Source organism: Convolutriloba macropyga, chromosome 12, assembly GCF_964194025.1.
Source record: "Convolutriloba macropyga chromosome 12, txConMacr16.3, whole genome shotgun sequence".
Classification (NCBI taxonomy): domain Eukaryota; kingdom Metazoa; phylum Xenacoelomorpha; order Acoela; family Convolutidae; genus Convolutriloba; species Convolutriloba macropyga.
In genome coordinates this window covers 36,138,034-36,156,639 of record NC_134479.1, presented here as the reverse complement: position 1 = coordinate 36,156,639, position 18,606 = coordinate 36,138,034, and the positions used below count along the sequence as shown (strand labels likewise).

The following is an 18,606-nucleotide window of genomic DNA, read 5'->3' as shown; positions in this document are numbered from 1 at the left end:
AAATAACAGGAAAATAATAAAGCAAAAGATCATTTTAACTCTAACTAAAACAGAGAACCTACTTGGGAATCTTCAAATGGCCTGTAACTTTTGTGCTATTTTAGTTAAACAGAGCACATATTTCTTTGGAAAGAATGAAATACTTGAGAAGAGCTCTCTATAAGATAAAACATCTTGTTCCTTTCGAAATTAGAGTCCTCAAAAAATTTGAATAACGAAGATTAAAAGTTGATTTGTTTTCATTGCGCGCAAAAATCTTTTAAACAAACTTCACAAGCTGCTTTCAGGGTTACTTTTCTAATATAGGACCGAGTAGGAAATAGTGAAATATATTGAGTTGAAATTAGTTGATAGTGCTTTCTGTAATTGTTTTGCAGATTTTGTAATTAAGTCAAAAACAATGACATTTGTCTCTATAATCAACAGTCATTCTATGCAAATCGCAGTCTGAATGTGTTTAATTGTAGATTGAATCTAAATTTTATCACTTTTTTCATTATAAATGATGTCCTTTGACCTTATTCATGCTTATGCAAAAATGAGTTCAGTAGGCATATTGCTTCTGTGAACAGCGTTTTTTATTCTTTATTCACTTAATTTTTTTGGAGCAAAAATGTATAGTTATTTGACGAGTCTGTTTGAGGGGTTGTTTTCATACCAACAAAACGCAGTTTTGAAAGGAAACCTTCAGACCATTTTCTTGAAACTAAAAAAAAAACAAGTTTTCAAAGCGCTCCATCTTTGTTCAATGAGTCACACTATTATCTTTTTAATGTTGGTTTGTTACAAAACAATTAGAAGACAAATTGATTGAAATTGTCTACAACCAAACTATCACTATAATTTTTTGATCAATTTTTGCGATTGTCTCTTTGTTCTCGCACTATCGCAACGCATATTAAAACAATAATTCTATCAACGAAAATTACATATTTAGAGACGGAATTCACGCGTTCTCGTACGTTTAACGTAACTTATACTCTGCAATAGAGTTTTATTGCGGTAATAGGTTTAAAATCTTGGTTCAAGACATGTCAATTCTTATAATTAATTGACACATGCTGCTTAATTTGTCAACGCCTTACATTTCCTCTCTAGAATACGTCATTTCTACCCGGAGGTTGGTGGCAGAGCAAATCAGCGCTGAAGCAGTCTAGAGACATTCTGTTTATTATGAGGATCAGTAATCTGTTCATGTCGCAACTTACCAAGACCGGTCTTGATTTTCCAGTTAAATTTACTTCATAGAAAATACTCTGCTCAGTTGAACCCCCACCAACAAGGTTTGCATTATATGCGAATCGAACTTCCGCGTAGGTACTGGTAACAGTTAATATGCGTAGCAAGTCGTAACCGCTAAGGTAAATTGGTTTTGTGGTAATTGCCTACAAACTAGCTTGCCTAGAAACTCACAAAATCATAATGAAAAAAACTGCGCATAAAGAAAGTTAAAACATTCTGGAGATGCTATGTTTCAGAACAGAATTTAGTTTTCACTCATGAAATGTGGTGGATCAGCGCTAAAGTGCTCTGAGACTCAAGTCCATGTAGCAATAAATTAAAGGTGAAGAAAGAAAAAATGTGAAGGAGAAATTTATCCGAAAATTCGAGATGTAATTTTCTGGCAGTTGGCAGAAAATTGGTAATAGATGTGTTTAAATTGCTTTTTCTTCAACATAAAAAGTGAAAAATATATGAAAGCTCATCAAAAGCTCATCTAAAGATCGAAGACGTCAAAATTAACTAAATTTGTCTACCGCTACAATACCAATAAATTTTTAAATAATATTTCTGTATTAAACTAATTGTTCGGTGACTCTTGTAATAACGTCAAGACCAAAATTTTACTCTGAGAAAAACAACAGCATTTTTGAGTGAATTCAAAGTTTTTTGCAAATATCATTGGCCCGCATATATAATTTAAAAAAGTTGACAGAAAATCGATCAACGCATTGCACTATCTATGAATGAGAGCTGACTTAATCTGGACCCTAAATCCAAACTATGATCCTTGCTCTATTATTGGTAGCTTCATTCGATGTTCAAACCATTTCAAATTTACATTGAGCTTGAGGAAATAAATTCCGAACACATTTAGCTGCCAAAATTTGGCAAAAAAGAAGTGGTTATGTCATTCGAATGATCAGTTCTTGCTTTTTATATTTTTTTCTTCAACAAAAATATGGTGTCAGAATTATTTCTATTTGAGTACTATCTTTCTTTCCAATATTTGTTGGAAATTAAGTACTGTTTATATCAATCTGATGATCACTTCTTGCTTTTTTTTATTTTTTCTCTCCTGAACAAAGCTAGAATGTCAGTGTTATTTACATTTGAGTACGATTTTTCTCTCCGACATCTGTTTTCACCTCTGCCTTGTAATGACTCTAACAGTTATCGTTTATTTTTTCTTCTGTGTTTAATTTTTATTGATATAACTTACTCTACGTGTTAACCGAATCTCGCTTGCAACAAAGTGCTGATTATTTTTTTACAGCCGACACTCAACTAGAAAATGTTTGCATTGGAAAGAAAACCAGCACCTGCAAAATCTAAAAACAGTTTTTTGATTTATTTCATTCAAAAATATAAGTAAGATAAGATTACAAAAAAGGTCACAAAAATCAAGGATGAACAAATAACTCATTTTTGTTGCGCTTCTCAAGGAGTCAAAGATACAAACTGATCTTGGAATCAATTGTGATTTTACCAGCCGGTACATTATTAAGAAATTCCGCAGTATTTACTGTAAATTTGTGATAAGTTTGTTCAATAAACTGGTTAATTTTTATTTACTAGTTTAAAAACGTTTCATTAAAACTTTCTGATTATTGAAGCTCATCGTTGCTTATCAAAATTTTCATTTTCTGAAGCATTCGCTCGTATTGGTCTTCTTCTGGTAATATTTTTTCCAAAAGATCTGAACTGGTTTTTCAGTTCTTTTAGAAATCTCTTCATTCTTTCAAATTTTTGGAAAAAGTCTTACAAGAGCCAGTAGATAAAAAGAAAAAATACAAGATTTTGCTTATGCTTTTGTCGTTAAAAGGGTTTTTGAACTTGAAAATCGCTTAAGACAGACAGAGTAAAGTTCACAGAAAAAGAAGAACTTAAGGAAAACGCCTTCGTTCTGTCTGCGCTAAATTCAGTCTATAACATGTCTCAGCAGAAATTTGTGGATACGGTAACAAAAAAGAGATTCAAAAAATATCTGATTCGTGAATTTGGAGGTAGAGTAATAACTTTTACAGCAAAATATTGGACAAAATTTTTTGTCGAGGCCCCTTTGTCGCCGCAAAATAGGGTAATTATTGCAAAGTATAATTGGATCAAGGAAATATTCAGCATCGCTACGGTCACGTGAAAGAATTAAGGTTTTTAATCTTCAATTAATTCCTTCGATGTGAGTTTTTTTGCGGTGGCGGGACAACACATGTGGGGACTGTGCTGGTTACACGTTGCGACGAAACGGAACTATTTTTCAACTAGTTTGAAGCACTTGATTTATTTTCTTTCTAGAAACTTGTAGTAAGTCTTAGCAAAATTGATTTACAAAAAAAATTGCGGAGTAAAGAATGTTCATCAGTTTAACAATTTCAATCCAGAGTTTTTGTTTTTCAAAGTCAGTTCTGTGAGTGTGTCCCGTCTAGTGCGTAAACTTTTTCAGTTGCCATCAATATGGGAAAAAAAGAAGCCCCTGCTATGGGAAAAAGGAATAGAAAAAGAATAGAAAAAGAATATGGAAAAGAAAAGAATAGAAAAAAAACCCAGCCAAAAAAAATGGACCATTTGGTTAAATTTCTTCTTTAATTAAACAAAACTAATCTTAAAACAAGTAAAACGAGGGCTTAAAGTGTGTGATGTGACCTCAAAAAAGCGATTATGCTAATTGATGTATACTAATAAAGTATGGATTAATGCATTTATTCAAAAAAAAATTAAAATTGAAATAACAATGCCTTTGTATTGCCTTGGTCCCAAAAATTCACAATTGACGCGCTAAAAATTATATTTTATTAATAGGTGCCCTGTCTTGTTATAATTTTTTATCGAAAAAATTTGTCGGTTTATAATTTATCCAAAAATCAGGTTTCATCTTTATTGGGTCTTAGAGATTTGTCCAGATTGATAGATTTGTTTAGTTCAAATTTCATTGCAGAAAATAGATTTAATAGAATTAAAATTTTCTCTTGAGGTGACAATGTTGATTATATGCTTTTTGTTATGTCAAGTCAAATACGAAATTTTTGTGTCTGTGTATGTGTGTGTGTGTATATATCTGTGTGTGTGCTATATATTCATATTTGTTCAAGAGCTGTATGTAAAAATCGCGAGGATTGTATTTTTTAAACATCATACCTGGTATTATAACTCAAGAACTTCGAATTCAGTGATGAGTACATTCAGTCCCACAAAAAAGAGACAACTCCATTCTGTGGTTTAAGTACAATTATGAGATAACTTTGGTAATCGCTTACCACTTTTTTCAGAATTTCATTTGCGGTGTTACAGCAAACATAATTGCGTTCTCGTAATCTATTTTTTAGTGTATCTTAAATTTGAAAACATTAATCAAAAAAATATTTCAATTTTGAAATTTTTCTGAAAAACTTGCGACTACGCCGGATTAAATTTCCCATTTCTTGTCTAGCCAATTCTTAATCAATTAAACAAGATTGAAGTTGGACAAAGGGTTCTTGCCTTTAAGTCTTAGTTATTTTGCAACAAAAACGGTATACTTCTATTTAATAAAAAGAACCACCTTTTTTGAAATCCATTAGAAGCCATATTGCAAAAAATTTCTGAGAAACTTTCTGATGAACATGACATTCAGCAATAATTAAAATTTTGAAGGCTCACTTTTGCTTCACGTTAACTTCACATCAATTTCCCTTTTCCTGTTACCTCAATGGTCTAACCTATTTTGGGCCCAACAAACGAGAATCAGGTTCTAATCGGCACCTTTCCTTACATCATATCGAGTGAAAATTTTCGAAAAACGTTCGCTTTTCAAAATTTTTTTAAGCTTAAAGTTGTAAGCGAGTGCAAACAACAGTGACAATACGTATAACTAATACATATGTGCTTCAAAATTAGAAATATCTAGCATATTTGACAATGAATACTGTTTTAGAGTAATCGCGGTTTCGTCAACCTTGTCTGCAAAATTGCAACATCAGTACCTTAGGTTTTAATTTCAGGATAGTTAAAACTTTCCAAGAAGAGCGCAGTAAAAGAAACCCTAAATCAATATTATTTGCAGAGAAGTTCTCTCAACGCTTAATGTGGATTTGAAACACAATTAAAAGTTTTTTAAATGCCAATATCAAAGTTCACAAGAACCAATAGATCATGGAACTAACTTAGATTTTAGATAATGCTTTAATAAATCTGAGAACTTGAATTTAAGCTAATTGGAGGAATTCGTGAAGCATTAATTGCTCAAAATGCAAACCAGAATTGATTTAATACCAAGATTAATCTTGTTACCAAGATCAATAAAAAAATGCGAAGAGTTATTGTTTCAAAAAACAAAAAAAAAACAAACTGAAACGAAATGTAAAATCAAAGAAATAGGCTTAAATTCTGAATGTCTTTTGCCTATCAGCCCCATCTTGGTATACTTATTTTGAATTGAAATGGCTAATTTTTTTTGTTGGAGCCTATGAATTCTCCTGGTCTTAAAAGAAAACATTCAGCGATTTAATATTGGGAAGTTTTTAAACGTTCGAATAATGCAGAGAACAGCTAAATTTTACAAATGTAGGATTATTTAAGAACGGAAGAAAACTACTCCTAAACACTTGTGTTGATGTTTAGTAGAACGGGAGGCAGGGCATAAACGGGAAAACCAATTTAAAATACTTATAGACGGTAATTGACAACCACCTTGCGGACATTATTTAAATTTCCTTTTAAATAAGTTGACTTTAAAAGAGCAACAGAAAACTTGAAATTATTGAAAACTTTTCTTTGTTTGGATTCATTACAAATACTTTCAATCATTAGATACTCTGAATTGTTGTGCTGAAATAAACAATTCGGTTGTGCTCTCTCCTATTCAGTGTACCATTTGGTGCGGATATAAAGATAATCTTGGTTATTCCGACCCCTCTTGAGGGGGAGGAACTTTATACTCAACTGGGTTTTTTTCCTCCGACAATATTGACCCGTCGATATATTCTTCGTAGAGTTTTGTGAGTGATATCAATAAAAAGCCCGTCCAACGTAGAATATGGAATTAAAAAGATATTTGGAATTTTGTTTTCCAGAGCGAAATATCGTGGTTTAAATTTTTCGATTTTTTTAAGTTAATTAAAAAAAGAACAATTCAAATTAATTTCAAATTATTGTATCTAGTTTCTTTACTCGGTAGAGTTCGGTCGTTTTGAATTTTAAAAATATTTGATTTTCAAATAAATAATGGCTTTTGAACTTTGCCCCTATTTTTCACTTAACTTGGCCAACTTGTAGCTGAGTGTCGGCAAAGAAAGAATGCTTCTTCTTCTTCCTTTTTTTCTACTGAATTAATATTTAATCTTTTTTTCCGCGTTAAGTAATGGTAATCTGGCTTTGATAATACTTGCTTTCGCAAACTTTATTTTTTGATTTTAGGAATTGGCCCATTTTTCACGTTTTTTTTTTCTCGTTTTGTCACATTATCACATTATTGAAATTTCACATATTGCAATAATGGCGTTAAAAACAGGGCACAGTTGAACATATAAAATTCTTTAAAGTCATGGATTATGGTTTTAATAGCTCCGACTCTCCTTTCTCGTAGAAATTAATTGATATTTTCACACTTGTCGTTAACTGTCGTTTTTACCTTGTCTTTTTAAACGTATGAAATTTCCTGGATTTTGACAGGTCTCACTGGTTTTTTATGGAGGAATAAATGAGTCTACAACCTGATTTGAGTAGATGGCTTTCATGACTTTGAAAACAGTTGTTTTCAAAAAATTAAAAAAAACTTTTTTAACGTATGCTTCTTTTGTCTATTTATTACCTAGAGTCTTTTTATCACAGGTCACATGTGACGTTTTTGCCATCCAGTGAACGTGCAAGTGTACAACGTTTTTCGAAAGAAAAGTAAACTAATTTTTGATTTTTGTCTAAATTTGACGCTTTTTTGTGGACGTAAGATATATTCTGAACAAATAAAGGTCTCGAGCTCTTGTTTTGGACGAATAAACGAACCTACTTAATTATTTTATATGGTAGCTAATGGCTTTCATGACTTTCAAAATAATTGTGTTCGAAAAATACAAAATTATTGCTTAATTTTGCCCTTTTTCCTCATTTTTGTCTACCTATTATCTATTCTCACTAAAGAGAGCTCGCATACCACATTGTTGGTGTTCAATTAAGGCTCAATGAGAAACATTTTGAGAGGCAAATTTTCTTTTACGGCTTCGGCAGCATTTTCTCACAAGTTTTAATTGAATTTTTGTTTTTTGTCTCTATTTGTTGTTCTTTTTGTAACCGCAAAAAAAATTGAATGAAGACAGGTCTTAATGCTCTGCTATAGAGGCGTCTGTCATCATAAACATGTTGTATGTTTTCAATTGCTATCTAGGTTGTAGGTTTTCATTGAGCGGGGTCGGAACCTTATGTGCGAACGCACATTACTGAGCCTGCTTGTTTATGTAAGATTTAGCGAGTAGTTTTTTATTTAATTTTTGGACTTGTCAAATTCAGGCGAAGAGATTACGCTTTATAATTTAATTGTTAGAATGTAAAATCTCTCCGATATCATCGTGCACAGATGGCTAGATAAGCATCTGATTCTTGATTATTTTGGTTTTATCTCATAATAAAAAAAACGAATTTACGCTTCGTTTATCACTTTATGCAAGAAAAAAGCAAAGTTTAATAAAAGGAAGTTTACTGTCAACTAGATTAAAAAAAACTGTGACTAATTCAGTTTAGTTTAGCTAACTGAATGTTGCTATAAAAAATTGACGTTACCCACAGAAAGCAAACTATTGTACAAATTAGAGTCGCAGGAACTATTCCAATTGATTAGCCCTATATTTGAGCTAACAATAACTTCCTTTAAAAACTAGTAAAAAAATTACGTGGAATAGTACCAAATACTTCAAGAAGAAATTCCTTATAAATGAAATAGTTGAAAACAACGCCACCAATCACGTAGGAACTATCTACCATTCTGCAACTTTTTAAATAAAAAATGATTCTTAATTAATTCAGCATCATTTGGATTTATCTTACGAAGTCCGATAAAATGATGGTCTCCTTATATTTTCATTAATTTTTCCGTATAGGGTAGTTTCACCCCAAAAAGGCAGAAGATAAATTCTAAGAAAATTCGGTTACTCAAGCAATATTTCACACGTGGAGACGTATTTCAAATTTCATGTTAATCCATTAAGGGAAAAGGGAGAGTTAACAAAACATCGAAAAAAATTGAAATGTGGTTGCGAACGTTTCTTACTTTTATATGCACTGTCACTGTTGTAGATTCCGACAGCTTTGATGAAGTGACGGTCTTTGAACTCAATTTTGATGGTCCAGGGATCTGATGTAGGAGCCTCTGGAGTTTCAATCTTCAAACAGCGATTGCTGCCCGGGTCATAACCAATGTTGAGGTCAAACAGAGGACCCAAAGAACCTATTAAATATTAAAATTTTAGATTTTAGTTTCAATAGTCTCTCAATGTTTCCAACACAACCACCTGATGGTCGACGAGGAGAAACAAATTGGCTAAAAGTTGAGATTCCACCGATATTTAATTTTACATCGAAAAACGGATCACTTAGCTTCGAAGGGTCAATGTTTCACAACTAATGAATTATAATCAATGAAAAATCTGGTGTGTAAACTCTGTTGAGAAAGCAGAACAATGTTTCCGTCGTACTTTTTTTAGTGAGTTGGGTGCCCGAATTATATATTAAATTCTTTCCATAAAAATATGTGTTATTATTGCAGACAACTTGAAAACATGGTGAAAATTGCAGTATAGTCATATCAATCTCTTATAACAAAAAACATGATCGAAATCATATTTTACAAAAAAGAAATTAATAGAATTTTTTTCTTGCAAAACCTATTTTTTCCAATCCCAAAATGTTTTGGAACGAAATATTTGAACTTAAAAAATGAGCAACTGCGGGTGTATCCATTTTTTTCAATTTCTTAAAAACGATTCAGGCCATTTCTAAACAAACGGTTTCTCTCAAAAGAATTTGTTTCCGATTTCTTCTTTCAACAAAGTTTAAGAGAACAGCAGACGGTTTTTAATTCGCTCTGGAGTTCAGATAGATTTGAAAGGAACTGAACCATAACCGCCCAACATAAGAAATTTTATCATATTTACAGCCAAATTCTTTTGTTACATATTCAATATATTAGATCTTTGAAGTGTCAATTTCTCGAGTTTTAAGATCACAAAGAGCAGTCACTTATATTCAATCCCAGTTGAATGCCAATATTTTAAATCAGGGTTGATCCAAGTAAGGGTTGATCGCAAATTGATTTAAAAAGGTTGAGATTTTTTTTAATTCTACAGAATTTTTTCCAAACCTAATCAACCTATCAAAATTTCAGTAGTTAAGATCTACTGCTCTAATTCTATTATTGCGATGTACCGCTAAAATTTAAGGATTGACATATTTTATATTGGAATTCTTAAAAACCAAATAAATTTTTTAAGTTATGTGTTTTCATTTTCGTGCAACACTTATCTAAAGCATAACGCCATATTTTCTATGAACGTTAAGTCTATTAACGGAATTAATTCCACTGCCAAAGGCGTTCATATTGTAAACTATTCCATCGAAGCTGTGCTCGTCTTACAATCAATATGATAGCAGCTAAGAGGTATGATATTAACGACGTTCATGAAAAGTTTGTATTGAAATTTGCTGAAAATGTACTGGCGAATCGGACGTCAGTTTTTCCTGGGAAAAGTTAGTTTGCAATTGCACATTGAACACCTTAATTGTACGTGTATTTGAGAATGCGTGGCAATTGATATCCAAACAAAGTCTGGTTGGAACATAATAAAAAAAATGTAAACTTAAATTTTTCTATTTTCATTTTGAAAGAGTTTAATATCTCAAGATATTTAAATAACTGTGAAAAATACTCAGTATCTGTGAGCGTTTAATGTGTTTGTTAGCGAATAGCACTCTTCGTGCACAGTATGTAGCATTTCCCAATAATTTTTTCAGCTACTCAAGAAACAGCTACTCAACGCCAAACCGTTCGAAACTCATTTGGTAACCTTTTCGCAGAAAATTAGCAGGAAACGATTCTATTGAAGACAACAATCAATTTCTTACCGAGCGCTTTCTTGAAAAATTAAGTCGAATCACGCTTTTTTTATATAATTACTTACACTAAAATTTAGGACGCATTTCCATTGGTGACGGCTAACAATCTGTTAAAGAGGGCGCTTTTGAAAAATTAAGTTAAAAATGATACATGATTCACACAAACAGTAAGACTACTTATAGTAGGAAATGATTCTGTTGACGACAGCTGTCAATTTCTTACCAGGTTTTTCTGGAAAAATTAAGTCGAATCACGCATTATTTATATAATTACTTACACTAAAATTTAGGACGCATTTCTATTGGTGACGGCCAACAATCTGTTACAGAGGGCTCTCTTGAAAAATTAAGTTAAAAATGACACATGATTCACAGAAACAGTTAGATTACTTATAGTAGGAAATGATTCTATTGACGACGGCTGTCAATTTCTTACCAGGTTTTTCTCGAAAAATTAAGTCGAATCGCGCATTATCTATAAATTACTTACACTAAAATTTATGACGCATTTCCATTGGTGACGGCTAACAATCTGTTACAGAGGGCGCTCTTGAAAAATTAAGTTAAAAATGACACAAGATTCACACAAACAGTAAGACTACTTATAGTAGGAAATGATTCTATTGACGACGGCTGTCAATTTCTTACCAGGATTTTCTGGAAAAATTAGGTCGAATCACGCATTATTTATATAATTACTTACACCAAAATTTAGGACGCATTTCTATTGGTGACGGCCAACAATCTGTTACAGAGGGCTCTCTTGAAAAATTAAGTTAAAAATGACACATGATTCACAGAAACAGTAAGACTACTTACAGTAGGAAATGATTCTATTGACGACGGCTGTCAATTTCTTACCAGGTTTTTCTGGAAAAAATAAGTCGAATCACGCTTTATTTATATAATTACTTACACAAAAATTTAGGACGCATTTCTATTGGTGACGGCCAACAATCTGTTACAGAGGGCTCTCTTGAAAAATTAAGTTAAAAATGACACATGATTCACAGAAACAGTAAGACTACTTACAGTAGGATATGATTCTATTGACGACGGCTGTCAATTTCTTACCAGGTTTTTCTGGAAAAATTAAGTCGAATCACGCATTATCTATATAATTACTTACACTAAAATTTAGGACGCATTTCTATTGGTGACGGCCAACAATCTGTTACAGAGGGCTCTCTTGAAAAATTAAGTTAAAAGTGACACATGATTCACAGAAACAGTAAGACTACTTACAGTAGGATATGATTCTATTGACGACGGCTGTCAATCTCTTACCAGGTTTTTCTCGAAAAATTAAGTCGAATCACGCATTATCTATATAATTACTTACACTAAAATTTAGGACGCGTTTCTATTGGTGACGGCCAACAATCTGTTACAGAGGGCTCTCCTGAAAAATTATGTTAAAAATGACACATGATTTACAGAAATAGTTAGACTACTTATAGTAGGAAATGATTCTATTGACGACGGCTGTCAATCTCTTACCAGGTTTTTCTCGAAAAATTAAGTAAAATCACGCATGATTTATAACAAAAAGTTACCTTAAATAGTATGTAAGTATTCTATTGACGACAGCTATCAATCTCTTACCGAGGGTTCTCTTGAAAAATTAAGTAAATTGACGCGCGATATTTAGAAATAGTTACACTAATTAGTAGGAAACGGTTCTATTTACGATGGCTATCAATCTGTTACCGAGGGCTTTCCTGAAAAACTTAACTTCCTTAACTTCTGCGTTGGCTCTATTAAACTCCAAAATTTGTAACAAAAACCAGAGGATCTCTAGTCCTCATAGATGAAAGCATATTGAATTTTGCTAAACCTACGGATAAGATGTAGACATAAAATTAAAAATCTGCCAATTGAGCCAAAAATATTGAATGAGACCACAAAAGGGGGCACCAAAAATACACATAGAAACCAGGAAAGGGGCATTCGGCTGAAGCTGCTAATTGTGTGCTCCAAATTTTTCAACCAGTATCTTGGAAGATATGAATGCCGCAAAGGTATTCCAGAATACTAACAATAGATTTTTAACTAATTTGTGCCTAAACTCCCGGACACTATAATAATCAAAAAGATTTCTAAAGTTTGTGCAAATTTGGATCACATAGGTTTCAAACTGAAGATCAAAGAAATTTGCAAAGGTCCGGGCCAATCTTTTGGGCTAAAACTATGCTATGGAACGATCTTGTTATACTAGTGCAGTATAAAAGCATCCAGATTTTGTAAAATCTAGCGAATTTTTTCATTCATGTTAATTTTCTAATAAGACCTTGTCGTCGAAAATTAACGCCGAAGCTCGTCAAGGGAGTGCTACAAATTATACTTAATCAATCCATTTTCGCTGAAATATTGGAGTGTAGTGTCCTGTTTTTTTTTCGCAGCAAGCCGTATTAATTCTTTTTGTCATTTTTTTTTTGTTTTTTTTTCTAGAATATGTAAATTTTTTGCATTGAAAAGATCTTATCATGCATTATTTTAGAAGAGTATGAACATAACTGCTCACGATGATATGAATTTAACCGGTTTTTGAATAATACCATCGGCGGAGTTCTTAAGCAACAAACCTGTTATATTAAGGCTTGCAGATGAAATCGTCACATTGTCTCTGAAGTTCAGCCTCGAATAACCTAAAAAACCATCAATTGGTGTGAATAAACTGAAGTAATCTATCTTCCTGTCAAAACGTCTTCGTTTAAAGTTGCTTTTATCTAGATTATCGTGCGTTCAAAATTGTCAACATCTAGGCTTTCTTAGGTTTGAAATTGTCTACGTCGAGATAATCAGGCGTTTAAAGTTGCCTATGTCCAGACTTTCGTGAGCCCATTTGTGTTTTCAGACCCTATAGTTGTCAACAAACGACGCCCCCCCCCCCTCCCCCGGTGCGCTTTTTTCAGTCTCGGCATGTCGACTTTTCATTTGGGTCTTCAACCGGGGTATTAATAGAAAGAAAGACGATAATTATAAGGTAATTGGAGGAACCCATCTTGCAAGGGGGTGTTAAAACGGGAGATTCAAAAATTTCTACTAACTGATGCAGAAGTGCCCATCCCCAGTGAGAGGAAATTGACATATGCAGGCGTACTCCTGTCCATTGAAAGAACAGATTGCCGAATCACTGCACGTATGTTGTCCAGTTTCGCAGGGATCTGAGAAAATATTTACAATTTATAGGGAGGAAATGACAATTTAGATATTTTTTATCTGGTTGCAGAATTATGATTAAGAACTGGAGTTTCGTTCGTATGAGATTATATTGAAATGCTATTGTTGATGAAATGGAAGCTGGAATGAAGATTAAATGTTAAAGTTAAATATCCTAAACTATTATTTGATATTTGGTAATGTTGTAACCTTTCCGAAGTCTTGATGATTTGCACTGCAAAAATTGTTACTTACTTTCCATGGCAACAGTGGGGTGAATGTCGCCTGAAAAAAAAAACACTTCATAAAATTGCTATTTATGGTAGTTGAAAAGTTTCGATATTTTGAGCTTCTGTAGACATGGCAGATGGAATAGTTGCGCCGGCCGAAAAAGCCGCCAAGAAGATAGTATGGTTTACAAAATAAAGCGTAATATTGAGGGAAGAGATATTCAACACTGCAGAGAAGTTTCATTGTTGCCTACATTTGCTGAAAAAATAAACTCTCAAGTTGCAGTTTGACATCTTAATTTGCCTGATTTTGAGGAGCGTCATTAGTTTTCCTTGAAATCGAAAAGAATTAATGGAATTTTAGTTTTTTTGTTCAGTAGGAACTAAAAAATTATTCAGGGATAAAATCGCGATTGAGTTTCGCAGTTTTACGTAAGCAGCAGTAATTGGTGGGACGAGATATTAGGCGAAAGCACGATTAGGCAAAAGAATATTTGTAGCCATTGGTTCTATTCGCAGGGGAATAGATCACCAAACGCACTTTGTTGAGAATAAGTTTATAAAGTGCTACCTTTTAGCTCCTTGACAAAACTTGTTGGACAAATGTGGATTTTCACTTATTTCAGGAAATAAAATAGAACAAACAAGTTCAATATTGATAGAAATTTGGCTCATTAAATCACAATTACACAGTTTCATATCATCTCATATTCACATTACACTTCGATATGTTTGACTATAACAGATACCATATGTTCAGTTTTTAAACGCATGAAAAATTTGGTATTTTCGGCTTACAAGCATTAGGAGTTTTTCGTTGATAATAATGAAAGATATGATACCTTTCTGTTCACAAGACTCTTAAACGCACTTAAATTGGAGAAGAAAACTCAAAATTAAGCTTTTTAAAATTAAAATCTTGATTCGTGGACAAAATTCTTTGAACATATGATTTTTTATCTGTTTCGAACATGTTGAACATTGGTGGAGATTCGTTTTACTAATTCACGCATTTACAAGGTTGTGATATAATCCTAAGGAAACGGGTAAATTAGTTCGATATCGGATGATACCTTCTGGTTGTACTGACGATTTCCTACGTTTAATACCGAACATAACATTAGTTTCATAGGTTTTAAACTGAAATGTTCAAAGGTTTATAACGATTGGAACCAAGCGCACCCCGAAGATTTCCTACCTTTGAAAAGCAAATATACCGGCTATTTTCCACTTTCGAGACGAGAACTAAATTGGAGACAAAATTTTAAGAGCTATCTTTTTCTTCTGTCCATGTAAATTAGATCACACTGGAGATATACTATGTCTAAAATCCACAAATTTGGCAGGAGAGTTAGCATATTTCTGTTTTTGAGCTTCTTGTCTATGAAATGCTAGAAAAATCTTAAGAAAGTCACACGTCTCACAAACATTGAATAATAGCCTAAATTCGCTGAAAAAATAAACTCCCAGGTTGCAGTTTAACATCTTAAATTGCCTGCTTTTGAGGGGCGTCATTGGTATAATTTTGGCTTTCGTTACCATTAGTTTTCCATGAAATCGAGAAAAAACGAAGGAATTTCACTTTTGTAACTTCAGTACAAACTATAAAATTATTCAGGGATAAAATCGAGATTGAAATTTTCCGTTTTACGTAAGCAGCTGTAATTGGAGAGACGAGATATTAGACGAAGGCCCGATTAAGCGAAAGACAATTTGTAGGCATTGGTTCTATTCGCAGGGGAATAGATCAACAAAGGCACTTTGTTGAGAATAAGTTTATAAATTGTTCCTATTTAGCTCCTTGACAAAACTTGTTGGACAAATGTGGGTTTTCACTTATTTCAGGAAATAAAATAGAACAAACAAGTTCAATATTGATAGAAATTTGGCTAATTAAATCACAATTACACAGTTTCATATCATCTCATATTCACATTACACTTCGATACGTTTGACTATAACAGATACCATATGTTCAGTTTTTAAACGCATGAAAAATTTGTTATTTTCGGCTTACAAGCATTAGGATTTTTTCGTTGATAATAATGAAAGATATGATACCTTTATGTTCACAAGACTCTTAAACGCACTTTAATTGGAGAAGAAAACTCAAAATTAAGCTTTTTAAAATTAAAATCCTGATTCGTGGACAAAATTCTTTGAACATATGATTTTTTATCTGTTTTGAACATGTTGAACATTGGTGGAGATTCGTTTTACTAATTCACGCATTTACAAGGTTGTGATATAATCCTAAGGAAACGGGTAAATTAGTTCGATATCGGATGATACCTTCTGGTTGTACTGACGATTTCCTACGTTTAATATCGAACATAACATTAGTTTCATAGGTTTTAAACAGAATTGTTCAAAGGTTTATAACGATTGGAACCAAGCGCACCCCGAAAATTTCCTACCTTTGAAAAGCAAATATACCGGCTAGTTTCCACTTTCGAGACGAGAACTAAATTGGAGACAAAATTTTAAGTGCTATCTTTTTTTCTGTCCATGTAAATTAGACTGAAGATATACTATGTCTAAAATCCACAATTTCGGCAGGAGAGTTAGCATATTTCTGTTTTTGAGCTTCTTGTCTATGTAGTGCTAGAAAAATCTTAAGAAAGTCACACGTTTCACAAACATTGAATAATAGTTTACCGCAAATGGAAATTGATAAGTTTATTCTGTCAGAAAAGAGAAAAAAAATGCTGCCAATTCTAGAAAAGCAAACACTTACAAATAGAAAAAGATGTCCAACAGAGATTACTTTTCAACACTTTTGCTAGATTGGACTCAAAAATAATTACAACTCTCCTCCATTTACCTGACAAGGATCTTGAATCTTATAATTTTAAAAAATGTCTATGTTATTGAATCCGAACAGCTATTACAGTTATTTTGAAAATAGACCCTTAAATTAGAAAACCAAGTTTTTCTTTGTTTTGAAAAAACAGCGGTCAATCTTTTTTTGACAAGACCAACTAAGGTACCAAATTAAATTTTAGGCGATCCTCCAAAATATCCTATCAAGTTGTGGACTTTCAAAAATACTCAGTGGCGCTTGAAAAAAGGTGATAAACCTTAAGCGGCCACTCGGTTTTTTGCTCCTCAAAATGGACTGATGAAACTCAGCTCGATAAATTTCCTTTAAGAAAATTGTAGAAAATTTCATGCAAGATCTCGGTTTTCTATTGGTGTCTGGCACTTTGCTCGAACCAAAAGCATTTATTAAAAATCCTAAAAAGTTAGGACTGACAAACTTGGAACCAACTTGGAAATAGCAAAAAGGCATGATTCAGTAAACTTGCATAGTGGCCTGTATAACTTGAACAATTTCCCGATACAGTTAATGCAAATGAGAATAAAACACTACCAATAAATCATATCTCATCGGGGACCGATTTAGGGCTTTGTGCTGGTATGTCGAGCATCTGCTAAATATGTTTGTTCAAAGGAATGAAATAACTTAAATAAAATAAATAAATTTTACAATATACTAACTTGAATATAGCCACACAGCATGGAAAGATTTCTCGGAATGCGAAAAATCAATCAGCGATTCCAGTAAGCTCACATAGCAGACACATTTTTTGTTCCTCAGAAAAAACTGAGTGGCCAATTTCGATACATCTGTGCGTAACGTAAGGGAGCAGCTCCTGAAGCAAGCCTGTGGGTTAAGAGCCCATTTAACAACTGTCAAGTTTAAATGCTTCTCATTTATGGCTTTTATATCACGATTGGTTTCGAGTATTGTCAAAGCCACACATGTAGTAACAAACATTAACAAAATCGTTAAATGTTTCACCATTTTCTGTTAAAAAAGATAAACAGAACTATGAGTTTTTTGCAAAATAGTTAGATCTCAAAAATACGTGCAATTTGATTGTTTAGCTTCTGTAAAAACGGAAAATAGAAAATGAATAATTGTATTGACGAATATTAAGAATACAAGTTTTATTCAGTTCACTGGAATGAGAATAACAAAAGAGCATAAATGTTTCTGATTGGAGTTGACAAGGAGAACTTGAAGAACAAAATGTGAAGTGGATTTTAATTTTCACCAGAAAACGTTTTGATTTTTAAGATAATGTTGCTTCAAAAAAGTAAGAGGAGCTTCAATCAGAATATATTTACTCTGATCTGGCCTGGCACCAAACAATCTCCTACTTTAAAGGGGGGGGGTTAAAATCGTTTCCAACCCTCAAGTTTTGAGAAGGTTTTGAGAAATTCTTTCAAGAGAAATCTCAAAAACGAGAGAAGGACCAAGTATTAGTTCTCTTCCATAATTGTGAAACTGCAGCTTTCATCTTATTTCTGTCTGCTGATTTTCATACCGAGTTGGACATTTTTTTTAAGTTCCAGTCTTTTGGGGAAAAATAAAACGGACGTCTTTGAGTGCCAGTGATACTTGAACGAAGCATTTTCAACAACCACTTTCCGTTTTACAATTACACGCCTATTGAAAACCCCCTAAAATCTTATCAGAAAAATTAAGCATATTATCCTACAAGAAAAAAAAGCTTTTTCCTCGAGTGCTGTATTCTTGCAGAAAAAGATGTTTCTGAATTGAAATTGAAAATTTTAAAACTGAAATCTTGAAACTTTTGAGCTGCAGACTTTTGTACTTCACGACATTTGCTCCAAAAGCAAAAAAGCTAAAGGACACTTTTAAGAACTTCATAACTTCTTGTTTGTAGTCCTAAGTGCATAATGTTGGATTTTGTTCCACGAGAAAGGACAAGCAGCGGTGAAATTTCCTTTCATAGCATACCAAGCATATTGTTATTCAAGCATTTCTCAATGTGTTCATATCTGCATCTGTGGTAGAGGGGGGGGGGGGTATTGTTATTCTCAATGTGTTCATATCTGCATCTGTGGTAGAGGGGGGGGTGGATTTCTTCATTTAAAAAATTTGTTC

At 32.9% G+C, this 18,606-nt stretch overlaps 1 protein-coding gene across 1 annotated transcript in view; it reads right to left on the bottom strand.

Moving 5' to 3' along the window:
- Positions 1 to 17,477, bottom strand: part of LOC142350481 (uncharacterized) — a 111,517-nt gene extending 94,040 nt beyond the window's left edge. The window contains exons 1-5 of the mRNA XM_075402332.1: positions 17,190 to 17,477; positions 13,714 to 13,743; positions 13,347 to 13,463; positions 12,882 to 12,944; positions 8,456 to 8,632 (exon numbers count right to left, since the gene is read on the bottom strand). Of these exons, the coding sequence (XP_075258447.1) occupies positions 8,456 to 8,632; positions 12,882 to 12,944; positions 13,347 to 13,463; positions 13,714 to 13,743; positions 17,190 to 17,469 (667 nt within the window). The 5' untranslated portion in view covers positions 17,470 to 17,477. The remainder of the gene's footprint in view (positions 1 to 8,455; positions 8,633 to 12,881; positions 12,945 to 13,346; positions 13,464 to 13,713; positions 13,744 to 17,189) is intronic.
- Between the last annotated feature and the right edge of the window lie 1,129 nt (positions 17,478 to 18,606).